The sequence below is a fragment of the Auxenochlorella protothecoides genome, assembly GCF_000733215.1.
Source record: "Auxenochlorella protothecoides strain 0710 unplaced genomic scaffold scaffold33, whole genome shotgun sequence".
Classification (NCBI taxonomy): Eukaryota; Viridiplantae; Chlorophyta; class Trebouxiophyceae; order Chlorellales; family Chlorellaceae; genus Auxenochlorella; species Auxenochlorella protothecoides.
In genome coordinates, this window is record NW_011934206.1 from 376,880 (window position 1) to 401,544 (window position 24,665).

At 63.6% G+C, this 24,665-nt stretch overlaps 7 protein-coding genes across 7 annotated transcripts in view; 3 read left to right on the forward strand and 4 right to left on the reverse strand.

Moving 5' to 3' along the window:
• Positions 1–2,920, reverse strand: part of F751_3150 (Probably inactive leucine-rich repeat receptor-like protein kinase) — a gene marked incomplete at both ends in the record, with an annotated part of 4,518 nt that extends 1,598 nt beyond the window's left edge. The window contains 6 exons of the mRNA XM_011399018.1: positions 335–970; positions 1,136–1,275; positions 1,473–1,835; positions 2,030–2,295; positions 2,442–2,642; positions 2,767–2,920. Of these exons, the coding sequence (XP_011397320.1) occupies positions 335–970; positions 1,136–1,275; positions 1,473–1,835; positions 2,030–2,295; positions 2,442–2,642; positions 2,767–2,920 (1,760 nt within the window). The remainder of the gene's footprint in view (positions 1–334; positions 971–1,135; positions 1,276–1,472; positions 1,836–2,029; positions 2,296–2,441; positions 2,643–2,766) is intronic.
• A 504-nt stretch (positions 2,921–3,424) lies between these two features.
• Positions 3,425–3,912, forward strand: F751_3151 (hypothetical protein; the record flags this gene model as incomplete). Its single annotated transcript, XM_011399019.1, has 3 exons — positions 3,425–3,468; positions 3,582–3,649; positions 3,812–3,912. 3 exons carry the CDS (start codon positions 3,425–3,427, stop codon positions 3,910–3,912), a joined length of 213 nt encoding a protein of 70 aa, XP_011397321.1.
• Positions 3,913–4,522: 610 nt separating this feature from the next.
• F751_3152 (DNA repair protein RadA-like protein) lies at positions 4,523–7,298 on the reverse strand (the record flags this gene model as incomplete). The annotated part of the gene is made up of 10 exons (XM_011399020.1): positions 4,523–4,830; positions 5,026–5,158; positions 5,312–5,418; positions 5,560–5,683; positions 5,836–5,909; positions 6,021–6,117; positions 6,240–6,363; positions 6,533–6,681; positions 6,901–7,076; positions 7,238–7,298. The coding sequence occupies 10 exons, from the start codon at positions 7,296–7,298 to the stop codon at positions 4,523–4,525; spliced, it is 1,353 nt and encodes a 450-aa protein (XP_011397322.1).
• Positions 7,299–8,614: 1,316 nt separating this feature from the next.
• F751_3153 (20 kDa chaperonin, chloroplastic) lies at positions 8,615–12,423 on the reverse strand (the record flags this gene model as incomplete). Its single annotated transcript, XM_011399021.1, has 8 exons — positions 8,615–8,748; positions 8,882–9,075; positions 9,274–9,751; positions 10,020–10,401; positions 10,682–10,823; positions 11,308–11,385; positions 11,701–12,106; positions 12,291–12,423. The coding sequence occupies 8 exons, from the start codon at positions 12,421–12,423 to the stop codon at positions 8,615–8,617; spliced, it is 1,947 nt and encodes a 648-aa protein (XP_011397323.1).
• Positions 12,424–13,535: 1,112 nt separating this feature from the next.
• Positions 13,536–16,770, forward strand: F751_3154 (hypothetical protein; the record flags this gene model as incomplete). Its single annotated transcript, XM_011399022.1, has 12 exons — positions 13,536–13,589; positions 13,715–13,989; positions 14,204–14,477; positions 14,630–14,710; positions 14,864–15,016; positions 15,126–15,248; positions 15,444–15,565; positions 15,745–15,829; positions 15,969–16,093; positions 16,220–16,303; positions 16,465–16,583; positions 16,715–16,770. 12 exons carry the CDS (start codon positions 13,536–13,538, stop codon positions 16,768–16,770), a joined length of 1,551 nt encoding a protein of 516 aa, XP_011397324.1.
• A 646-nt stretch (positions 16,771–17,416) lies between these two features.
• On the reverse strand, positions 17,417–21,611 carry F751_3155 (putative phenylalanine-tRNA ligase beta subunit; the record flags this gene model as incomplete). The annotated part of the gene is made up of 12 exons (XM_011399023.1): positions 17,417–17,577; positions 17,832–18,134; positions 18,322–18,627; positions 18,858–19,046; positions 19,283–19,366; positions 19,620–19,707; positions 19,837–19,971; positions 20,228–20,320; positions 20,621–20,820; positions 21,082–21,283; positions 21,408–21,463; positions 21,554–21,611. The coding sequence occupies 12 exons, from the start codon at positions 21,609–21,611 to the stop codon at positions 17,417–17,419; spliced, it is 1,875 nt and encodes a 624-aa protein (XP_011397325.1).
• A 1,064-nt stretch (positions 21,612–22,675) lies between these two features.
• Positions 22,676–24,584, forward strand: F751_3156 (Dihydrosphingosine 1-phosphate phosphatase YSR3; the record flags this gene model as incomplete). The annotated part of the gene is made up of 5 exons (XM_011399024.1): positions 22,676–22,714; positions 22,961–23,095; positions 23,279–23,381; positions 23,609–23,749; positions 24,037–24,584. 5 exons carry the CDS (start codon positions 22,676–22,678, stop codon positions 24,582–24,584), a joined length of 966 nt encoding a protein of 321 aa, XP_011397326.1.
• Between the last annotated feature and the right edge of the window lie 81 nt (positions 24,585–24,665).

Sequence of the window (24,665 nt, forward strand, 5' to 3'; positions counted from 1 at the left end):
TGCCGGGCCAGCGTGGAGGGCAGCGCGGCGGCGTCGGTGCAGTGCAGGCGCGCCAGGGCGGACGCCGGCAGCGCACGCGCCGCGTTGGCCACATCCTCCCCGCCGGGGCAGGTCAGGCTGAAGGGGGGAGCCAGATGGGGGCAGCGGGTGAGAGGAGGACCAGAGGGCTGGCAGCACGGAGGCTTGGCAGAGGGGCGAGGTGGAGTGCGGGTGACAGGCCACCCTCAATCATTCAGCTTATGCCTGGTCTAGGGCAGGGAGCCTGCCCCGACCGCCACACACGCTTGCACACAGGGCCCGGTCTGCATCCTCTGTCCTCGACCTAAGCACACACCTTGTGGCCGCGAGGTCGATCTGCACGCCCTGCCCCTCCTCCGCCCTGGCCAGGGCAGACAGCACCCAAACGGGGAAAGGCCCCCGCACGCGGGTGCCGCGCAGGCTCAGGCGCCCGCGCGGGCTGGCCGGGGCCTCTGCGTCGGTCGCATCGAACACGTCGGCCGGATCCCCGCCCACCACAGCCAGGCCCTGGGCCGCCTCCCCGCCCCTGAACATGGCCAGGGCCGCGAGGGAGGGGGGCAGGCCCTCCTCGCCGCACCCCACCCCCGTCCAGGACGCGTCCAGGGCGCGCAGCGGGCTGCGCGCCGCCAGCGCGGCCGCCAGGAAGCGCGCGACGTCGCCGCAGAGGCCGCGGTTGCTGGCCAGCGCCAGGGAGCGCAGGGCGGGGAGGCGGGCCAGGCCCATGGGCAGCTCGCCGGCCAGGCGGTTGCCGCTCACATCGAGCGCCGCCAGGCGCCAGGCGCGCCAGGCGCCGGGCAGCGGGCCGGACAGCACGTTGCGGGCGAGGCGCAGCTTGCGCAGGTGGGGGGCGGCGGCCAGGCCCTCCGGCAGCCCGCCGGTCAGGGAGTTGGCGCCCAGGTCAAGGGACTGCAGGGCCGGCAGGCCGGCCACCCACCCCTCGCCAATGGAGCCGCTGTGTGTGTGTGTGTGAGAGAGGGTGATTTAGGATTGACGATCAAGGAGACCTTGTCTGTGCTGAATGCTTGTAGCATACCCCGCCCTGAAGATCGATAGGGGGGGCAAGCATTCGAGTTGTAAAGTGTGTGCACCCACCCAGTGCACCCCACGCCAATCCTACCTGAGCATGTTGCCCTGCAGCGAGAGCGAGAGGAGGCTGGGGGGCAGTGCGGGCAGGGGCCCCTCCAGCCGATTGTGCTGCAGGTCCAGGTGGGTCAGCCTGGAAGCCGCCTGGAAGCTGGGCACGGAGCCTGTCAGGCCCTGCATGGATGATGGCGTGGGATACTGCAGGGTCGGCGCCGATTGCAAGGCAGCTGGCTGTCATCCGCTGGTGACGTCGCTGCTCCCTTGGCGGCCACCTGTCCATCCCAGCCGGCCCGCCTGAGCTCCTTTTCACCCGGGCCCCCAAACATCCATTCACCCCACCCTCCCCCCACTTAAACGCCCCGCCCGCTCACCATGTGGGTGGCCTGCAGGCTCTCCAACGCCGCCTGGCTGCCCGGGGCGGGGAGGTCGCCTTGGAGCAGATTGTGCCGCAGGGACAGCTCGCGCAGGCTGGGCGACGCCAGGTAGCACGCCGGCACCGCCCCCGTCAGCGCATTGCCGGCCAGGTCCAGGGAGACCAGGCCTTCGCGCAGCAGGTCGCATGGCAGGGAACCGGTCAGCCGGTTGTGGGCCAGGCGCAGGTGGCGCAGGCGCGGGAGGGCGCCCAGCGAGGGCAGCGCGCCTTCCAGGGAGCCGGACAGGTTGTTCCCAGACAGGTCCAGGTGCTGCAGGGCGGAGAGGATGGCCAGGCCGGGCGGGACGGGGCACTCCAGGCCCTACGTGGTCGGGGGTGGAGGGCGAGGTGACGGATTAATATGCACTGTGAGGTGGGGGGGACACCTCGGCACAAATAGAGTGGCAGGCTACGCTACAGCAAGGGAGGCAGTCTACTGCATGGCAATTTTCAATTCGCCACGTCGGCTGCCGCGGCTGTGAGCCCTGCATACAATTCCCAGACCGTCTTCCCAACCCCCCCCGCGCCTGCCTGATCAGACAGGTCCAGCTTGACCAGCTGGCCCGCATCGTCGCACAGGCTGCCAGGCTGGTCGCACATGTCCTGGGCAGGATCAGCGGACAGCGCGGCCCTCAGCCGGGCGCAGGAGCCGGGTGCGGAGCAGCAGCCAGGGCCTTCCAGGACGGACTGGAGGGCGCTGCGGTCCCGGCCAGCCAGGCAGCGGCGCCGCTCGTGCACCGTGGTGGAGACAGTGTACTGAGTCTCTGGCACGACGCCGCGGACTGCCAGGCGAAAGGGGGCCGCACGTGGGGTTGTTGCTCTCACTCTGATTGACCCGGGGCATGAACCACCAAGCACACAGGCGGGCCTGCAGCTCGATAGTATTACGTTCCCAGGGAGGTGCCCCCGCCTGCCCAACGAGGCTTACCTATCAGCTCATAAGGGCCTGGGTCCGACTCCTGCGCGGCCCTGCTGAGCATGAACTGGTTGTCCCCCAGCACGCCAGAGGCGACAAGCGGTATGCCGAGTGCGCTGAGCACAGTGATGTCAGCTTTGGGACTGGCCACGGTGATGAGGATGTCCTGGGATCCGGGAGATTCTGCGTGGTATGTGTACCTGTGCGCATCACCTGCAGGGTGGAGGGCAAGGCTGGGGTTTCGTGGCATGTTCCGATATCGCGTCAGATGCACACCATGTTCGCTGCCATCGATGCTCGATGAAGCCCAACAGTGAGCTCATGACATCAACCTCACCTTGTTGAATGAGTGCCATGGAGCGGCAGGTCTTGCCGGTGCCTGGGTGCGGCTGTGTCGGTGGAACGCAGTTGAGTATCCTGTCCTGCGTCACAGCTGCCGAGGCAACGCCGAGCAAGGCGACACATGCCAGCGCCCACGCCGCTCCAGTCATCGGAATCGGTCTGATAGATGGTTGGAGCAGGTATAGAGCAAGCTCGCGGGCAACACGTTTACGCCCACGGGCCAGGTTCGGGTCGGCTCTGGAGGGGGGTTAACAACAGAAATGGAGACCGCGAGCACTCCCTTGATGATGCAAGTCCACCTTAATACAAGAGCATGCGTTGAAACGAGCAAACTTTGCTTTCAGACTCGAGCATCGGGGTGTCACGAATGGATTTGCGTCCCACAGTAACTGTCATGCAGAATTTGGACGCCGAGTACGATTCCGGGGTACTTGCTCACTCCTCGATGTGGTGGTACCACGCGACGCGATAACCGCCCCCCCCCCCCCCCTCCCCGAGAGTTTTTAGGAACAAAATAGGGTACATTCTTCCAAATTTATCTTTTGCCGATCCTGAGGTCCTGGTCCCAAGAGAGCGGCACTTGTGACTGCCGGGAGTGGTTAGCATGGCCGATTTCCTGGGCAAGCCCTTCATGGGGCCAGCCAGCACACCCCATGTCGCACCGGGAATGTTTTCGGGGTTCTTCATCGGTGCACATGTGAGTGGGGCGCTTGTGCAGGGGTGGGTGAACGACGGCGAGTGGTTTTTATGATGTGCATTTTGCATCTGCCTCCTCTCATGGCTGTGAGGTCCTGCTTTGTGTGCGCGCAGGTTGCCCTGTTCGCCGCAGCGATGCCGGGACGTTTCCTGGGAACAGAAGTTCGCCCGAGGAAGTTCAAGTGCGTTGCTGGGTGGTCCGGGTGCCACGTGATTGATGGGCAGTGGGCAAGGTATCCTTCCAGAGCCCTGTGATAAGAAAAGGGCACCACAAGGGCACAGCATGTCACTTTCCTTACAGTCTGTCATTCCCACTCCTACCCCCTTTCGTCAACCATTGAAAGCCGTGAGTACATCATCTCCTGCTGCAACGAGGCCGCACAGCGGAGAGATGTGCTGCGGGGCCAGGCGCCTCGTGCCTGGTACAAGGGCAAGCCCAGGCTGACTGGGGACAGCTGGGAGAAAATGTGGAACAAGCACATCCACTGGAAGAGGTGTGGTTTGTTGGGTGTGAGGGTGAGGTGGATGGGTGGGGGCCAGAGGTACATTGATTAAGAGGGTCCCAGTGTTGGCTGCAGAGGTACCTCTGTTTGCCCCTCGTCTCGTCCCTGCCTTGCAACAGTCACCTTTTCTCCCTGTGGACCTTCCAGTACCTGCACGGTGGTGAACAAATCACATGCCCCTTTCTCCTTTACTTGCAGGTGGACACAGGAGCGCATGGGCCCCAACCATCAGCCCTCCTAGGTATGGAGATGGTGTCAGGGAGTGCCAGCCCCAGCGGCAGCACTCTGCGCACATCCCCTGTGCTGTGCGGTGGCCTGCATACACCCCTCAACCCCCTTATCTCTGTATACTCCCTCCAAATCTCCCCTGTTGCTGCTGTTGTAAAGGATCTCTCACACTCAGTTTGTTCACTTAGCGGTGGGATGTCGGCCTCGCGGCCAGCACTTCCTCGGTACGCCAGTGATGCAGCAATGATCCGGGAGCAGCATCACGGCAATCTGTCCACGGTTGCCAGTTTTCCCGTCCGGGCGCGCTCCTTGGCATCAGACCCCCTACTTTGCCAGGCCGCCCCCGAGCACCGCCGAGATGGCAGCCGCCAGCGTGCGGCACTCCTGCACCTGCATCTTTGCCAGCTGGCGTCCGGAGCCGGCGCTGCCCCCTGGCGGTACGACGGCCCGCGTGAAGCCCAGCTTGGCCGCCTCCGCCAGCCGCCGCTCCGTCTGCGGCACCTGGCGCAGCTCGCCACCCAGCCCCACCTCGCCGATCAGCGCCAGCTCGCGCGGGATGGCGCGGTCGTAGTAGCTGGAGGCTATGGCCAGTGCCACCGCGAGGTCGGTGGCCGGCTCCGCCATGATTAGACCTTCATGTGGATGAAGGGGAGTTTTTTTTCTGGGGTGCGGTGGTGGGTCATTTAAGCTGTAGGAAGTGCTGAGGACGAGGGGGCTTGTGATGCCAGTGGTCAGAGCAGGCATGCCCTCCTCAGGCGACAGCACAACCTACCCCTAGAGTATCCAGGCCCCTCCCCTCTGCATCTCGAACAACTCAGCTCCCACACCTCCGGTTACGTTCAGGTGGATGTCGTGCATGAATGGCTTCATGTCCGTGTGCTTGCTCAACACGGCCAGGATGAGCTGCATGCGCTCCCGCTTGACCCCGGAAGGGACTCGGGTGGGAGGCAGGCCTGGGCCCTGTGGGGCCGTGGGGGTGGTGGGAGGGGACATGACTGGATGGTGAATGGTGTGGCGCGACTGGGCACGGCAGGAAAGACTGCCCAGCCTGACCCGCTCCAGACCATGCGCCCAGGCAGCCACCTCCCCCTCCCCTCTCGAACCTGTGCCCACCTGGGAGGCCCTGGTACAAAGGGCCTGGACCTCCATGAGCATGGGGCGGGAGCCCTCCATGGTCACGGTGACGGCGGAGCTGACGTCGAGGGAGATCTCCCTGCAAGCTTGCCGGTGGTGCAGGGGGTACTGGTGGTGTGAGTCCATGAGTGTGCACACATGGGGAAGGTCTGTGTGGTGCACCGGGTGTTGCACAGTGGCCCTGCAGCGCGACTGCTCAAGCAGGCCCACACCGCAGCCAGCCCCACTTCCTGCTCGCCTGCTGGTCAGGAAGAGGGAGGATGGGTCCGCCACCACCTGCATGCCGTCGTCAAACATCTGGAAGACGCCAACCTCCTCTGTGGCGCCGTACCGATTCTTCACGCCCCGTATCTGCAGGTGGGCAGGGTGGAGTCGATGCGAGCAACTGCCTCACACCCTGACCTCGGGTCGACATGTCCACCCCACACATGGTGGTGTGGTCAGTGCCAAGGTTCGTCCTGAAACCCCACCACCCACCCCCCGTCAGTCCTCCAGGAACCCACCAGGCGGACGGGAGACTGGCGCCCACCCTCCATGTACAGCACCACGTCCACAATATGCTCCAGCACCCGAGGTCCTTCAAGAAAAGGGTGGTGACTGGGTTGCTGTCTGGACAGGACATAGGGCGCACCTGGCTGGACAGCTCCCAGCCTGGCACTAGCCTTCAAACCCCCCCACCCACGCCCACCTGCGATCTCGCCAGACTTGGTGACGTGGCCGACCAGGAACATGGGGACGCCCATGCCCTTGGCCACTCTCAACAGGGCTGTGGTGCACTCCCTGACCTGGCGCGGGGTGGGAGGGAGGGCGGGGCGGCTGCATGTTCAGGAGTCTGATGGCTCACACCCTTGTCGCTGAGTTCTGGGACGGACCCAGCCGTCCAACCGACCGAGCCCCCCCTGCCCACCTGGGTGACGCTGCCCGCCGAGGAAGGGATCTCGTCCAGGTACACGGTCTGTATGGAGTCGACGATCACGGCCCGGGCATTCAGGCGCGCGATCTCGGCGAGGATCGAGTCCAGCCGAGTGGCACTGCGCGGGGCGAGGCGGTGAGGCAACATGTTGGGAAGCAGAGGCGTCTTGGCCAGCCGGCCTTGAGCAGGGGAGCGCCAAGGGCCCTGCCCCGCCGACGCGGCCGCCATCGGTCCCAGCCACCAGAGCCCGATGCAGGCCGGCCCTTCCAACAGACTCCCAGACGCACCTGTAGAGGAAGATGTTGTTCCCCTCGGCACCCATGCCCATGCGCTCCGCCCTGCTGCCAATCTGTTCTGTGCTTTCCTCGCCGGAGACGTAGAGGACGGGGCGCCCATCGTCACCCCCCTGCCCCACCTTGGCAAGCAGTGCGGCCACCTGTCTTGCAGGGAGTGGGTGGGTGCGGGCACGTAGCAGGATGAGCACAGCCCACTTGCTTTGCAGTTCATGGATGTGTCAAGCCCTCCCAGGGCCCCAGGGTGGCCTGAGCAGGGCTCGCCTTTGCAGCATAAAACCAGAAAGGAGACCTCCTTGTCACTTCCCTCCCCGACGGACTCCCCCCTCTCCACGCCAAACACCTGAGTCCCCTCATCCCACCTGGAGAAGGAGGGTGCTCTTGCCGACGCCAGGCTCCCCGCCCACGAGCAGGACCGACCCGGGCACCACGCCGCCCCCCAGCACTCGCCCCAGCTCCGAGCCGACGCTGCCGGGAAGCTGCAGGCGCCAGCGGTTGCCAAACCCGCGCTGGCTCACATCGGAGAGACGCTGCGGGGCTGCTCGCACAGGTGTACGGGTGGTTTATCAAGGGGTGCGGCGGTTTGTGAGCGCTAGGCCGCCAAGCCACCACCAGACGTCACAGACACCAACGGGCTGAGATCCCAGACGCCATGCCCTGCGCCAGAAACACCCTCGTCAGCTGCCTTCAGACACCCACCGTCGGAGTCCTCCACCCACTGGCCCCTGCGAGCCTGGGCCGACGAAGCAGGCGCCGCCATCCGCCCCGAGGCCTGGCCCTGCACGAAGCGCGCAGCTGCGCGGGCGCCGCCGCCCCCGCCTCCGCCAGACTCCGCGGCCGGCGACAGCACCGCCACCTTGTCCATCCTGTGTGGATGCGGGCGCTGGGGGTCAGTTTGGTCCGGCCGGCGGCGCCAGGCACTCTCATGCACAACACACAGACTGTGCCCATTGCACCACGCGCACAGCTGTGCGACCAGCTGCGGCCACACAGTGTCTAGCAGAACAGTCTCTACCACAATGGGCCAAATGCAGTCACATGAACAGGCTCTGCGCTCACGTGCCCCAGGCCCCGCAGGCGGTGCACTGCCCAGACCATTGGGCTGTCTGCTCCTTGCACTCCTTGCAGACGTAGACATGCTTGGTGCGCGCAGTCCCGGCAGCCGTGGCCATGCAGCGCACACCAAGAGTACCCCTCACGCGCCCATTTGTGAGTGGGGGACGGGACGGGATCCAAGTGGATCCAGGAATGGCGTGTGGGAATAAGGCACGCATCATGCTCGCTGCCGGGCCCCGGGGAAGGGGAGCGCCCACCCGGGCCTGGTAAAGGCTGCGCGCGGCCAGCGATGCGAGATGTGCGGCCCGCATGGACCCATTCGCGAAAGAGATGAGGGTGGACTGGAGGCCCAACGATGTACACCAGGGAGAGTTAACCCGTGGGGTGGGGGCATTAATTGGTCGTCAGTCAAACCCTCATATGTATACCCTGCTTATGACGAAATCTCACATGTGAGACAGTTGCCACCGGGGAACTTCCCTGCCCGGATAGCTCAGTCGGTAGAGCGCAAGGCTCTTAACCTTGTGGTCGTGGGTTCGAGCCCCACTTCGGGCGATTGTCACATTTTTAGTGCATTTCTAGAGTTTGTAGTGATGAGAATAAACAACACTTTTATATAAGCATTCTTTCTTGGAAGGGCAGAGTGTGCGAGTGCACTGTTGTGGACTGAGGCAGCAGTCAGCCAAGCCCTTCTCCTCCCTTCCAGCCTGCGCCAACCTTCCTGCAGCAGGAATGCCCCCTGTGGCACACCCATTCGCCACTCAGGAACGGTGTACACAGAGGTACGCAGGCCGGGAAAACTTGAGCTGTGATGAGACCAAATGATGCGCAAGCCCCGACGGGAAAGGGGGAAGGTATCAGAGCACGGCAGCGAGACAAAGCCCAAGGGGGGCACAACCGGGCACAAGTGGGCCATCATCCTGACCCCGCCAAGCTTGGGGCGCTGCGCGGCGAAAGGTTGAGGCACCAGGACCCACTGCTGCGGCAGAAGGTTGCGAGGTCATCCGAGCCCCTATCACGTCAGTCCACCTCCAGGAACTTGATGTGTGGGTGGGCAGCCCTGATTTGCTGGGCCACTGCCGCCGACTCCCACATGCACTTTGACAGCTCAAACTTCCAGAAGCGCGGCTTGTTCTCCAGGAAACGAGCCACACCTGCGTGGCCGGGGTGAGTTGGATGGTAGGATGCTGGGGCATGGAGGAGGCAGGTCTGGCAGGAGATGGAAAGGGCGGGTTCGCCCCGCTCCTGGCGCCCCGCTGGGCGAGGCCAACCCCCCATCCCTCGCACCGGCCTCCTCCAGGATCAGGCCGGGATTCCTGTTGATGCGCAGGACCTCCAGGGATGTGGCGCCCTCCAGCTTCTCACACAGCTCTGAGAAGGCGGGCGCGGGGGGGGGTGCACCTGCACGCCGCCAGCTGGTCGCCATGGCCCCGGCCGGCTCCACTGCCCGGCGCTTGGCCGCGCCGGAGCCCAAGGCGTCGCTATCCACGCGCCGCCCGGCCGCGGGCGCGGATTGGGCGGTGCCTGACCCCGTTGAGGCGACTGGGGAAGGGCCTGCTTCGTCCTCCGACGTCCCTTCGTCGACCATGTTCACATCGCTGCCGCTCTCGTCGCTGCCGGGCGGGTCATCCGAGTCGGAATCGACGGCGGCCGCGGGCGCGGCCCTGGCGCGCTGGTACCGCCCCTGGCTGCTGAAGCCCAGCATGTGCAGCGTGGCAAGGTACCGCCCGGCGGGGATGAAGTCGGCGGCGTGCATGCGGTTGCCGCCGCAGAGCAGCCGGCGCAGGGGCAGGTCGCGCACCGCCCCCGGCACCTGCTCCAGCCCGCAGCCTCGCAGGGTGAGCGAGCGGAGGGAGGGCAGTCGGCGCAGGAAGGCCAGGGACGCGTCGGGGAGGCGGTGCCGCGCGTGCCAGGAGTACACATCCAGGCACTCCAGGTCGGGCAGGGCCAGGCATCCGGGGACGGAAGCACCCAGCCCCTCCAGCTCGACGCCGGGGAGGGTGAGGGATCGCAGCCCCGGCAGCTGGGCCAGGGCGGCCAGGGTGTTGTCGTCCAGGCACAGCCTGTGCACGGTCAGGTCCTGCAGCCCACCCAGGGCTCCCAGCCGGGGGTCCAGGCTGCCTTCGGCACTGGCGGGCAGCTCCAGCTGTTGCAGACCTGGGCAGGGGAGGGGGGAGGGCAGAGCAGGGCTGGGGAGCCAGCTCGCAAAGACACCGGCGATGGTGTCCCAGGAATCCTCGGGCGGCGCATGGAGTGCCTGCCGGGCCGATCACCGTCTCCACCGAGCCACCAGGCTGGCCTCGTGCAAGCTCGCTCCATGGAGCAGGCTCAGCCATGCACGCCGGGCCCCAGCCAAACTGCACCCCATAGCAGCCAGACGGGAGGGACGACCACCGCTGGGGACCCCCCTTACCCCAGCCTGCACCTGAAGGCATGTGCTGTGGATCGGGGTAGTTCGCGGTCAGGAGAGTGAGGCTCTGGAGGCGTGGCAGCAGGGCTATCCATGCCCCCCCCTCTCCCAGCAGGTAGGGCTCGGGGGCGCTGTAATCCCCACCCTCGCTGCCAGACGAGGCGACCTCATGGTCGTTGTTGACTCCCAGCGCCAGGTGTTCAAGGTGAGGACCCAGAATCCCCAGCAGGCCGTAGAAATAGGTCACCAGCTCGGCCTCCCCCTCATCGGAGTCCAGGAACAGGGTCAGGGCCAGGCTCCGAAACCAGTCGTGCCGGGCAGCAAACCAGGTGAGCTGGTGGGTCCTCCGCGCCATCCCCTGCTCGTTCAACTTGCTGGTGGTTATGCACAGCAGAACCTGGCATGTGTGGGGTTTGAGGGTCAGGGAAGGTCTGGCGACCGTCGGCTCACTGGCCCCTGGATGGATGGGCGTGAGGAAGGACTGCCGCCCTGCTCAACTGGGACGAGTCACAGGGTGCATGCTCCGGCGTGGGTCTGGGCCGGGTCTGTCCGGGAGCAAGGTCTTCCTGAGGGCGCCTCTCAAATTCCGCCAGCAGGCGACCTGGACCTACCTCGACCTCGCGCCAGGTGTGCTGGCCTCCTGGTCCCAAGAGGTGGTGTCGCCAGGCGCGGCACACCTGTGCGGCTCGGATGCGATCCCACCAGTGCTCAATGCTATGCAGTATGCGCACTAGTATGTGGTTGTCCACGCTGGCCAGGTGCAGGGATGTGGGGTCCTGGGCCTGGCTAGGGGTGGGGCTGCCATCGGCCGGCGACACCCTGTCTCGCGGTCGACACGATGGATCGGGGTGAGGAGCCATTTATTTGTTGATATATATGTTGACCAGCGAGCAGACATTCCCACCTGGTGTGTCCTCGCATCCGGGTAGGGTCACTAGTTTGCTGGATCGTGTGCCGGAGCCGGGGGCTTTGCTTGCATGCTGACACCCCTTGCACCACGCCTGCTCAGCCTCACGATGCGCATGACGGGAGAATGTCGGCGATAAGCGTATCCATTCTCCTCCGATCAGGCGTCTCCTCCTTGGGCCGAGTGAGCGCGTGAGGAGGCTCATGCAATTCGGAAGGATGCCACCAGTGCAGATTGCAGCATCGGTCGCCCTCCCTTCGGTCCTGACGCCTCCACACTCCCATTACAATCTGTGGAGCCGGACCCGCCCCGACTGCGTTATCACCAGGGAGATACGAATCTCCTCTCCGTCCATGCTTCCGACCAGGGTCATTACAGGAGCACGTGCGTGCTCACACCTTGCACAGCACATCCTGCTCATGCAGCACGACATACTTGACACCCTCCGGCGTCTCCATGCTGTCTCCAGCGTACCTGGTACAGCAAGTGGGTGTGTGGTTTCAGGGGATGAGGCACTGAGGTGGTGGCCGGTGAGGGGCTCGTCCCTGGGACAACGGCCCCAGCGCCGGTGGGACCGAGTCCTAGGACGGGACAGGACAGGGCAGGAAGGCAGCCACCTGTGCTGCCTCAAGCAGGCTAACCCAAGCCCTCTGGCGCCTAGAGTCACCGCCAAACGCGCGCCTCATGGGCCAGGCCTCATCGGCTGAGTCCACCGGCCCGCACACGGTTCCCCTCTCGTCCCTCCACACTCACCCCCCCCCCCCGCGCCCGCCATGCCTCCCGCCTCACTTGAAGTAGACGACCTTGTCCCCCTTCTGGAGGCGCGGGGGGATGCGCGCGCCGTCCTTGTCAAACTTGCCCGGCCCCACGGCCACCACCTCACCGCTCAGCGGCTTGGAGCGGGCGCTGTCCGGCAGCAGCACGCCGCCGATGCTGACGCCGGCGGACTCCTGCACCTTCACCAGCACGCGGTCGTGCAGGGGCTGAAGCCGGGGCACATCGGCGGCGGTGGCGCCGCTGGAGGGCAGCGTGCCCAGCACGTCCTCCTCCCGGATCAGGATGTGGGCCTCCCCCGCCACCTCCAGCTCCGTCACCCCGATGCCAAACTTGGAGTAGAGGATGGTGTCGCCGGGGGAGAGGGTGAACTCGTGCGTCCGGTCAGGCAGCCGGCCGTCGCCCACCGCCACCACATCGCCTGGGTGAGTTGAGGGTAGGTGGAGGGGGGTACAGTTAGAGGTTTGCTTTGTAAGTCTGGGAATACGTGGGGCATGGGCAGGCGCCTGAAACACAGCAAGATGCCATGCATGGCACACCGCATGCGTGCCGGGACACCAGCTCTCCCTACTGTCAGGGCTAGCATATACATCACTTCAGCCCACCTGAGGTCGGGGCCCGCTGGGCACTGGAAGGCAGCAGGATGCCTCCCAGCGTCTTTGCCTCCGTCTCCGCCACCTTGGACAGGACCAGCTGTCCCTTGGGGATCACCTGGACGAGGCTCAGAAAGGGGTACATGGGTACAGAGGTCGGAACTGCCGGCCTCTGCTAAGCAATGCCCTGCATGGCATTCACCGAGAGGTAATAGAGACTACGGCCAGGGAGTGATCCTAGTCACCTGCTTGAATTCTGCTGGGATCTTGATAGCAGTTTGGGCACGTACGACCAGGCGCGAGCAGCGGGATGGCCGCGCCGTGGGCCAGGCGCGCAAGGTCGCCGTGGGCTGTACCACGGACACCATCGCTGCGAGAGGCATCGGTGGATGGGACAGGCTCGAGTCGGCTGGAGTAGGAGGAATATCAAGCTTTGAGTTTGGAGTCTTGCAGGGGTAGGACACTTTGGGCCTTGCATCGGTCATCGAAGTCCTCATTCTCGAAGAGATAGGATCCCGACGCGCGCGCGCCTTGGCAGGCGGGGCCCCCGGATGGGTGACGCATGGCCCCGTAAATCATCGCACCGAGGGGCGCTTCTGCGGGTAACAGCCCACCTAACCTGCTGAAATGAGCTTCCAAGTGTAGTCACCTTGCCAGAAGCGGGAGTACGGCGTTCGACGTGTGACCGGTGCCGTAGCCCACCGGAACCCCGCACGCCACCCTCGATGCCGCCCCGCATCAATCGGAGGGAGGTTCTCCTCCCGGCCAGGATCATGCCAGCCCCGTACAAGGCTAGATCTGGTTCATACCATGTGTGTTGTCCTCGAGGATGAAGTTAGGCGCTCAGCCAGGGGCCCTTGCTTATGTGTCTCGCCGCATGCTGCAGCGCCTTCACAATGCCCATCGCATGCCTTGACAGGGACGGGTGATAAAGGTAGTGTGCAACGGCAGCAAGGAAGACATTGCAGTGATCGAGTTGCTCGAGCCTCGAGGGTCGTCCCTCCGGATGGCAGTGAGCAAGGTCTTCCCACACCTCCTTCCCACAAGTAAGATGCCTATGGTCACTGGGGTGCCATCCTGCATGGGCCCCTTGCACCAGGTTACTGGAGCACAGCATGCCTCCCTCGCTGCTCAGCTGCCCCCATCGGACCATTCGCAGAGTCGGCGGCAGCCGAAGCTGTGCTGGCGGCCTCCCACGCCGCACTCCCCCCTCCCAAGCTCTGCCGGCAGGCATGGGAGAGGACGACTGCATCAGGGATGCCCACTTCCGGTCCAGAGCTCACGAAGTTCCTCGAGACGCTGTATGGGAAGGTGGGCAGCGGAGGCCGGTTGCTCTCATGTCTGGCACTGACAGGGGAAGGTGTCATTTGGTGAGAGGCTGCTGCCAAGCCCCGCCCTCTTTTCAACCCCTTGAACGCCTCCCCTGCACTGCACAGGAGTCGGGCTCCTACCCCCCCGGAACGCGGCTATGGGTATCTGGCAAGTGGCCCGGTGTCGCTTGGAGCCTTTCCCTCTGCAATAAGGGCGTGGCGGCCGCCCTGGTGCTGAGTCGCCCGGCGGCCACCACGACAGTACTGGTGAGGTACTACGGGGAGCACACCACCGCCTGGGTGACAGCAGGACGATGCCAGCCCTTTGCAAGCTGCGAGGATGAGGAACGCGCGCAGCATGCGGCTCTGGCGGCCTGGTGCCAGAAGACGGGAAGGCGAGTGTCCAGCTGGACCTGGCTGGGTGCCATGCATCTCAGCTAACAGTGGCTGTCTGGCGACCCTGCAGCACTCTGCAGCTGAACACCTCGGGCGGTGCCAAGGGAACTCTTCACCTGCTTGCCTGTGTGAGCCTGCTCCGATGTTTGGGACTGGTCCTTCTCTACCAGAGGGCAAGGAAAGTGAGCGCACGCACACATTCACCCACACCCAACACAGGGTACAGCAGCTGCATGCGACGGAGGAGGAGCTGGAGTCGAGCTCCACTGACCCGGCTCAAGAGGCGGCACGCATGGCATCCCTGTACGAGAGGCACACCCGCGCCTCCCAGTCCTTTGCTCGCTGCTATGCCTGCCAGGGCGCCGAAGCCCAGCTGGCGTGCAGCACCTGCCGCCGCTGGTTCCACACGCTGTGCCTGGAATGCCCTTCCCTGGGGCCGCAATTTGTCCCCGCACAGCGCTGGGTCTGCCCAGGCTGCAAGACAGAGCAGCAGGTGGGTGCCGAGGCCGCTCCCGATGAACGCCACGCTCAAAGCCCAATCTGAGCCTCAGCGAGGGCACAGGCAGGTGACTGCTCCCTTCCCACTCAAACCCACACCCTGCTCAATCTCAAGGGAGTCATCCCACCCGCACTCCACAGGTCCAGGCAGCGACCAGCAAGCGACAGAGCGAAGATGCTGACGAGGACGAGTCTGAGAGGATGGGGCTGACCCCGGACTGGATCATCGTGAGTGTGTTGTGGTCGACAACAACCACTCAGCCCTTGGCGCTCCAGATAATAGGACAGTGCAGCGTCACCTGATGGACTTTTAGCTCAGTGGTGCCATGCTGAGCTCCCATTCCCAACCTCATGTCCCTCTTGACCCCCCTCCAACCCCAGGAAACCGTATGCTTTGGTGTGTTTGGGCTGCAGCGCCCCACTGCCGAGGTTCCATTCATCAAGGGACTGCTGGACCCGTGCAGCAACTCCCGGGTTGCCCCAAACATCCCCGCCGAGGTCCTGTACGACAAGCATGTGGGTGCGGGAGTGGAGGTGGGGAAACCATGCTACATGGGGGCTCCTTACCTAGGCTCCTCTTGGTCGGCGAGAGGTATCATGCATTGCAACTATCCGAGCCCCCAAACCCCATACCCGCACCCAGGACAATGGACTGGCTCTGAAGAACGAGTGGAAAGGATTCTACATCCTGCTGAATCCTCCCTTCCACTCACAGATGCAGTGGCGGTTTGTCAACCGGGCCATCGATGCCGTCGAGCGTGGCGAGGTGAGCAGTTCCTTGCATGAGGGGCCTTCACAATTTCTCGAGGGCTATGTGTTGCCAGATGGGAAGGGAGTCGAGGGAGGTGGGACACCGGCAGCTGTACCTGCCCTTTCAGAAGTGTTGGAGCCCTGCGAAAGGGAGGGATTCCTGCGGGGCCCCACTCACCGCCGCCGCCACATGCGCCCGACACGATCGAAGGTCCCTGGCGTGCTGCTGGTTTGCCGCAACAGCACCGATGCAAACTATTTTCAGCGACTGCGGCCCTACCCCAGGGTCCTGCTGGGGAGGAAGTGCGCCCTGTTCAAGGACTATGACAAGTCGTGAGCCTGGGAGGATGCAGTGGAGAGACAGGGGCCATCGACTGGCATGATTGGGGGGATCGCCTGAGGGGCGCAGGGCCCCTGGTCAGCCGGTAACCAAGCTGCCCAAGGCACAGCGGTGCTCTTCACCTCCTGCCTAGATGTCCGCTCCAGCTCCAACTTCCGTCCTCCTTTCCCAGACCAAACGGCTTCGGCATCGCAGCTGTCATGCTGGCCAAGCGGGAGCGCACTGACCTGTACCTCAGGTTCTACGATGCATTCGAGGTGGGGCAGTCTGCAAGGGAGCTGGAGCTGCCCTGCAGTGAAGGGGGGTTTTGGTACCATGTTTGTCTGAAAGAATGCATCCAGCATGCCGCAGCCGACCTCCAATGCTCCCTTTCCCCACTCCGGGACCCCACCGCAGAGGTTTGGGGAGCCCTCCATCCCCATCGACCGTACATTCCTGCTTTCCGGGGAGTTCTCTGAGCTCCTGGGCCGGCTGCGGGAGTATGCTGACGAGCACCACCGCGATCACTGGGCGATGTGCAGGTGGGCATGCTGAGTCAGCATGGGACACCGGCTGTAGGCCCCCATGGTGGGGCAGCCTTGCTTGTCGCCACGCCCTGCCCTGCCACTTGCCCCGCCGCCCATCCCGTCCACCACCCCGACATGCAGTGCATGTGGGCGCTGGCGCATCGTTGACTATGAGCAGTTGCAGGGCATCAAGGACGCGACCGCCTGGAAGTGCACCATGCTCAGGTGCGGAGGGTGGGGAAGAAAGTGGTCCTCTCCGGGGCTATGACAACAGCTTGAGCATTCTTCGCGGCTCACTGGTTATGCTCTCGCCAAAATCCCCGAGCCGGGATGAGGTGTGTGGAGCGCATTGTGGTCTGAACCTCATATTTCCCTGTACCAACCAGGTCTGGGGGGAGCTGCAACGATCCCCTGACGCGGCGGGAGGCACAGGGCGACAAATACGCCCCCGGCGAGCCAGAGCCCGTTGTGGTGGTCTCCAAGCCATTGCCTCTGACTGAAGTGCGTCAGGTGGCTGAGCTTATCCAGCCTGCCATCGATGTGGAAGATGCTCCCGGATCGGTACGTTTGGGTATGCTGTGGGTTCACCTCGGCTCTCCCTCATGCCCTTTTTACAAACTCTGTTTCACACTGCAGACCAGCGCTGGCAGTGCATCATGCACGAGCAGTTCCCTGTGCCCATGTACTCCTGAGGTTACAAAACCCTTCTTCCCCCGCCCTCAGGAGACTCAGCCACTTATTCCAGTGGAATCTGAAGGTGCAGAGGCTGATGACAGAAGGAGGACAAGCTGCAGACTCAGATCCCGGAGACAGGTACATGGGGAGGCAAGATCGAGCCGATGGAGGCTCTGAAACCCAGGCAGCTTTGCTCATGGGTATTGGGGATTGGTGGTAAGCAAACTTCCTGGTTTGCAGATGTCAGAACAAATACCCCCTTCACCCGCCCCCCCTTCGCATATTTTGTAGTCACTGGATGTCGCAGCCCGTCCGGCCACTCCTCAGCCAAAGCGCAGGCGGGCTGCAGGCATGTGATGTCCTCAGCGACTGACCATGCCCACCAGCGATAATGTGTGCCAATAATCGGACGGTGGCGCTGCACGTGCTCTTATCTCTCGGACACTCTTGAAATAAGTGCAGGCCCCAAAGCCTCGAAGCCTGCCTCACCGCAGCACGCACGGCCCCCAGATATAGCCTGCCCGCGACTCTCTCTCCATGATTATTCCTGGAATAAGGCTACAACCCTGTTGCCATCTCAATCCCCCTCATCCACCCTTGCACCCCTGCTCTGCCTCTGTCCATGATGATTGTAACACGCAAGATATTGCAGCGGGCCAGTGCTCACGAAGCGGGGGCGCAGGAGAGGGGCCGGTACATCTGGTCGAAGCAGAAGGGCTCCAGATCGAGCTCCAGGGCAGACACGGGGAAAGCGATGTCAAAGGCGGCCAGGACCTGCGGGTGCACGATGCCAAACTGGCCCACCCGCTCACCCTTGGCATACACTGCACGGTGAGGGTGAGAGGCAATGAGAGCTTGAGATCACGAACTCATGGGGACCTGATGGGAATGTACTTTGGGAAAGGGCGCATGGTGGATGAAGGCCACATGTGCTAGGGTTGTCAAAAGAGCAAATCGTGTGCAGGGCATGGGATTCTTAGGCCCAGGTGCTCGTGCTTCCCTCCTCAACGTCCCCCGCGCCTCCCATACCCACTCTTAAACCCCCTGGCCTCCCACAGTCCACAATGCCACGCCTCACCGGCAGCGCAACGGCCCGGGAAGAAGGTGGCGTCGTCCTCTGCCCTCCACTCATAGCCGCCGCCGTAGGCTGCACGCGCCCGCTCGCCCTCCTCCCCGCCCAGGCGGGCGACCAGGGGCACCCTCAGGCTCTCCATCACGCGGTTGAGCAGGCCGTGGGTGACTTCGAAGCCCGAGGTCTTGTCGCAGTGCACGGCCACCAGCCGGCGGCGGTTGACGGCGCCGCAGGCGGCGGAGTCGGACGGCAGCACCACGTCCGACACCTCGAACAGCTTTATGGGCAGCGGCGCGTCGCGGTTGGCACCTGCAACGAGGGGCCGCAGATACAGAGGGAGGAGGGGGCTCAATCGAGGGGTGATCCGAATCGACCACAGGTCCCGGCGAGTGCAGACGCTCCCATCTGCAGACTGCCATGTGCATACATGCCTCCCCCTTCCTATCCTCCCCCTTTCCACCCACCCACCCGGCCCAAAACCTGAACCCCAACCCACCGATGGTCTTGAGTGCGCCCGGCAACAGGCTGGTGCGCACCACCTCGAACTCCGCGGTAGCAGGGTTGCCAATGGTCACCGCGCCGCCCGCGCCGTCGCCACGCCGCAGCGCGCCAAAATTCTCCTCCCGCGAGCAGAGTGCCCACGTCAGGATCTCAGTCCAGCCGGCGGCAGCCACGTCGCCGCGCAGCAGCTCGCACAGCGCGTTCAGCGGTAGCTCCCGCCCCGTCGTCGCGTCGCTGGGCTGGGTTATCCTCAGGTTGTTGTAGCCGTGGGCAATGGCGACGTCTTCCACCACGTCACAGGCTGGCCAGGAGGGAAGGGAAGCAGATGGGGGCCAGTGTGGGAGGTGTGAGGCACGGACAGGCTAGCCCAGCAGGTGGGAAGACTGTTGGGTTGCAGGAACCAACCCGGGCCCCCCCCCTGGACCATCTTGCGTCAGGAGCCATCGACAGGACCTCAAATTTCCGCAAAAGAAACGACGACATTCCCTTCTTGTTCAGAGCTTTCCAACGACAACCAATCCCCATGCTCACGATGCAGGATGTCGGACCGGGTGACGGGCACGCGGATGCCGAGTGCCTGGCCGCCGGGCAGAGCCCTGACCTCGAGCTGCATGCGGCGGAGGTAGGCGGAGGCCTGCTCGGCGTCCAGGGTCAACCCCGTGGTGCTGCGGATGTAGGCCAGCTCCACCTGCATCTCCCGGGGCGACACGTCAGGTGTCACTGCCAGAGGGTGGGGAAGGGGTGGAGGAGATGAGGTGGGTGGCGGGCATCGAGCGCGGGTGTTCCGTGCGTCGGGGTGCTGCCATGCTCGATGGGCGCCAAGGACAGCTTGATCATGGCCAGGAGAGACTTCCTCCCTCAGAACGAGGAGGGGTGTGCGTTCAAAGAGCGCGTGGCGCATGCGCCTGGCCCTGCACCCCATCCCCACACACCCAGCCTGACCCCCCGCCATGCACCTGTGGACTTTCCAAAGGCGTCCACCACCTCCACCGGCTCGATCTCGTAGGGTACGGCGCAATACTCGGAGAACATGGCACAGACTGGCGGGGGGGGGGAGGAGGTGTGAGGAGTGGGACCGCGGCATGCACCGACTCGGACCGCAGCCTGCCGCATGTGAACCTGGAGACCCCTCAGGCTCATCCAGCGAGTCTAAGCAAGGAAACCTTGTGATGCGCCAGGACTTTGCATGTGGCCACAATCGCAACCCAGGTGCCACCTCACTCGACCGCGATCCAGGCACTCGAGCATTGATTGCTCAGGAAACCTCCACTTTCCCCAATATCCAGTGCGCACCGGTGTTCAGGACGACGTTGGCCTTTGTGAGGTCGGTGGCGGTGACCTCGATCAGGATGTCTTGCGGGGTGTTGGCGTCGATGAGGATCTGGGGGGGGAAAGTACTGGGGTCGGCTGAACAACATGCCCACTGTATGGCTGGGCGAGGGGGCTTCTGGGAGGCATTGGATGTGCACGGCAGTAGCAATCACCCCCCTTTCTCTTCCCGTCAACCTACCTTGGAGTGCTCGCCGTTGATGATGGGCGGGAGGGAGAGCAGGACGCGGTTGGCGTCATACACGGCCGGGTAAACGAGGCTGCTCTGGATGATGGGCACAAACTTCTTCAGTTTCTGGTCGTTGGCTAGGTAGTGCTGGGGTGTGGAGTGAGGAAAGGGGGAGTTGTTTTGGGGGGGGGGTCAGGCACAAGCGTGTTCAGCGGCACAAGTATGAGTGAGTGGTGGTTGGGTGGGTCGACGGCGCAGTCCTGGCAAGGGCCAGGCACTCATGCGCACTGCAAGGTATACGACAGCCAGCCTGCAACGCTTGAAATGTGAGCCCGGGGACGGCACATGCATCCCCTCCACTCCCGTCTGTGAGGTCTTCCAAACAACCTCCCACATGCCCCACCTGCATGAGCTCATCGGCTGCAAATTCGCGGGTCTGCTTCAGGGGCACGAAGCGGATGGTCTGGGGAGGGTGCGCCTCGTATGTGAAGGGCCCCTGCACATATTGTGTGTAGGCATGGAGATTCAGCAGGCGTGGGTAGGTAATGGCAAAGATTCACAACCACCTCCTGCTTGGTGAACCCTCACACAGCAGGCGTCTGTCTGTGGTCAGACAACAGACCATGGACAGGGGGTCCCATGGGCAATCGAAAACTGCATCAAAGACTGCAGCATCGCGCGAGACAACATCGCGGCGCCATCCCTGACAGTGCGTGATGAAGGAGGTTGACAGAGCCCTCCAGGTGCCTGTCCTGTCCCTCCAAAGCTTCCCCCTTTCTCTCTAGAAACAGCACACCTGGATGACGCCCAGATTGTGTGTCCCGATGGACACGAGGGTCCGCTGGCGGCACAGGTTCTGGTGCAGCTTGTCCTGGAGGTCGATGAAGGAGGCGTACCGCCCCCCGTCCAGGGTCACGCCCCGGAGGATGGCTGCCACCGCAAAGGGGCGCACCAGCGCGGTCGCGGGCCTGATGGCCAGGCGCTCGGTGGGGACGCCTGGGCAGGTGCAGGGAAGCGAGGGAACGCATGGGAATCTGGGCTGGCCAGACGTGGCACTACAGCGCTGGCGGCTCAGCGGAGCCTGTACATCGGACCCAGAGCTCAGGCTGCGTCACCTCACGCGCCCACCCGCATGCAGCCAGCCTGCGATCGGATTCCCCGGGAGCCATACACCGTCAACAACCCACTATCAAGAGCCGAGTCCCGCGCTCTTCAACGCCGCCCCCGAACAGCACACCACATGCAGGTGCAGCACACCGTTGTTAGCCAGCGTGTAGGTGGGGGCCGGCAGCCGCTCCCGGAAGATGTTGAGGGCGCGGGCGATGCCCTCCAGGCACAGCATGTCGTACCGGTTGGCGGGAATGTCGATCTTGTAGATGACTTCCTCGCTGGCCTCCGCCAGCGCCGCCGAGTCGGCCTTGATAGCCTGCTCCTTGCGCAGCATCTCCTTCTCGGAGGTCTGGGGACGGGGGAGGGGTGGGTGGCCTGAGCTCAACCCCCGTTGTGAGGAGAAGCCCTACAGGATATTGAGCTCTAATTGAAACACGGGATTGCACTTTCATTATAGTGCCCTCAGCACGCACCACATCGTCGAGCTCAATGCCGTACTCGAAGCATAGCTTGTCAAACTCCTCATCGGCTGCAGGGAGAAGTGAGGCAGTAGAGGTTCTCAGACCTGTGTCGGCACATCCCTGCGGCACACCACATCCTATAACTCGAGTCTACTCACAGTACACTTGGCCCAGGGCTTCGAACAGCCGGTCACGGTTGACGGACACCACCGGCATGACGGCAGGTCCCTCTGCTGGAGTGACAGCGACTGCACGCCACTGTTGCGGGTCTGGGGAAAACTGCACGATTTCTGAAAAGCGTGGAGCACTATCCTGGTCCTAGGCAGTGCAATGTGCTGAAGGCACTCTTCCGTTCGAGCCCACGTGGGCTTCGCGGCGCGCGCGCAATCTTGCATGAGGAGTCTCTCCAGAATTCATCATGGAGCTTAAGCCCATGATTTTGTGGTCGGAGTCCCGAGACGTGCGTCATCATATGCTTCTTAGGCCCAAGATCTCAAGGACTCGATGTAAGATTCAGGTAGCTCTCTTGCTCCTCTGGGATGCGCATCCTCACCTGCACCATGAATTTCTACAAATTGCATGGGGATCATTTGATGCACGCTGCCGTGGTATTGCAAGGACACATACACGAAGCCACACCCAATGAAGTGGTGAAGGGCAGCTCTGCTTCTCGCTGGCGTTCCACCAGCCGGCTGCATTGTTTGGGCACCGCGTCCCTGCATGTCATGCATCGCGATCTTGCGTGCGTCTAGCACTTGACTGCCCATACGGCACAGATCGAGAAATGTAGCCATTCCAATTTCTCCTGGTGATGGACCAATATGATGCACGGCTTGTCTAGCCCACCGGCATTCGCCCTGCCACTCTGGATCGCTTTGCACCACCTTGCCCCCGCATTGTTCGGCGGTCTGTCCGCCTTCCTGGTGACGCTCTTCCTCGTATTCTGCTGCATTCCGTGGCTACACCAGCGCGTGCGTAGCGTTGTGAGACCCTGGGTAGTGCACCACGTTCACGAAGGCCTAGTGTGGACCCGGGCTGCTCAGGACTTTGAGCGCCCATGGCTCACGAAACTGTTTGAGTGGTCCTCCACCTCCGTATCTACGACTTTCTATGTGGGTTTGAGTTCAAGAGTCCTCACTCTCCTCTGGTCAAGTGGGGACGCACCGTCTGAGATGTAGGAGTAGGGGACTTGGGCTCTTCTGAATGAAGCTGTAGTGCCAGCACGCGACAACCCATGCCACCCATATGGACAGGCAACCGCTTTGCCGATTGTGATATGGATGGGGCTTCCAGATCTGGGTCTCCGCCTATGTATCTTGGTGAGGCAGGCTTGGGGGACGAGGGGGGTGCATGATTCAGAGGACGGTGTTCACCCCAAGGAGCAGAAGGGTTAGGCATGCGAGTTGCCGGTGAGGGGGGCTACAGTTTGGTCTGCAAGTGTGTCACACAGGACCGGTCACCCCACTTCTGGGCTCCCATCCACATGCTGCTCATGTGTGGATCCCTCCCTCAGCGCTCCCCAGGAGCCTCACACCTTTGCCCCGCTTCACCCCTCTCACCGGCAGATGGCATTGTCTATGTATGTTGGAAACGCCATGAAGGACCTGGTGTGCGGACCCCGTCCCATCGGGCTTGTGCACCGGGACTCCACGATTCGCTTCCTGGGGAAAGGGCATGAGGAAGCCGAGCAGAATGCCAAGGTGGGCTTGCAGGGCCAGCTGGTTGTCGTCCATTCAACCGGCTCTTGCAGGGATGGGACACTCCATCCCGCCATCTTGTTGCTTGGGGTCCTCCACCACCACCAACACAGTTTATCTACTGCCCACATGCCAGCAAGCTTGGCAATGCCAATGACCCCGACGAGATCACACCCCTGCGTGCAGGAGTATGGCCTCCCCTCGTCGCATGTCATGAATTCTGTGTGCTTCAACTTCTTCACTGTGCACTACCTCTTGGAGAATGATGTGGTCGGCCCTGAAACGGCAGGTGTGCCCCCGTGATGGGTTGGGGTCCTAAACCACCAAGCGCGTGCTTTCCCTATGGGCAAGCTGTCGTCGGGCAGTACTTGTTCGGGAATCCCGGCCACTGCTGGAAGACCGGCCGCACTAGCATGTTGGAACCTGTGCAGCCCCAAACGCACATGCGTCCCTGCAAGCTCTCGTTCCACTCCCATCGCCTCCATGACCCCGCATGCCACCCATTCACCCCTGCAGCTGGGCTGTATGCCGCGGTGGTGGTGTGGGCGCTGTGGATCGCGGCCTCCCGCCTGTACCTGGGCCTGCACAGCCCGATAGACATCCTGACGGGGGCCATCGCCGGGCTCACCATTGTCGGCTGCTTCATCCATGTGGAAGGTGTGCGTGGAAGGCTTGGGCAAATCTGCTGGAAAAGGTGCTGCTGAACTCCGGATTGCTCCAGGCACTGGGAAGGGGTGGCTGGCCAGCCTCACCTAGAGGTGTGTGCCTGGTGCTCAGGCTGATAACATTGAGGCACTGCTGTGACAGGCAACTGCCTGCAGGTCTAGATATAGTCAGGCACAGCAAGAGGAGGTGACGTCGTGCATCCCATCCCCAGCATCCCCACCCACCCACATCGAAGTCCTCACCACCATCTCCCCCTTCCCCTGTTTTCTACTCTGCAGACGAGGTGGTGGCGAGCATCCTGAGTGGCCCCCACACACTTCCCTGCACACTGCTCGTCTCGCTGGTGGCGCTGCGCCTGCACCCGCGCCCCCTGGAGTACACCCCCTCCTACGAGTTCACGGCCTCCTTCCTGGGCGCGTCGTCCGGGGTCGTGGCGGGGTCCGCCCGTACCTGGCCGGCGCACCACGCCCCCGGCATCCTCCTGTCCCGCGTGGCGGCCGCGGGCGCGCCGGCCGCCGCGCGCCGCGTCGCGCTGGGGCTGGCCATGGTGGCGGCGGCCAAGGCAGCGGCCAGGGTTGCCTGCGCGATGCTGCTGCCCCTCCTGTACCGCTTCTTCCCCACCACCCTGCGCGCGCTGTGGCAGCCTCCGGTGGCGGACATGTGCGCGCCGGGGGCCAAGCGGGACCCGCGGCTGGCGGCGCTGCCGCACACGGCGGCGGGGGTGCCCTGGGACGTGGAGATCACGGCGCGCTACTTCTCCTACTTTGCACTGGGGTGGGCGGTGACGGAGGCCATGCCACGCACCGTGTATGCATACGGCTGGTGACGGTGGACTGTGATTGGGCAGCAGGAGGAGAAGAGGTGGCAGAGGGACGGACTGATCCGGAATCAAGGCAGTGGGTGGCGG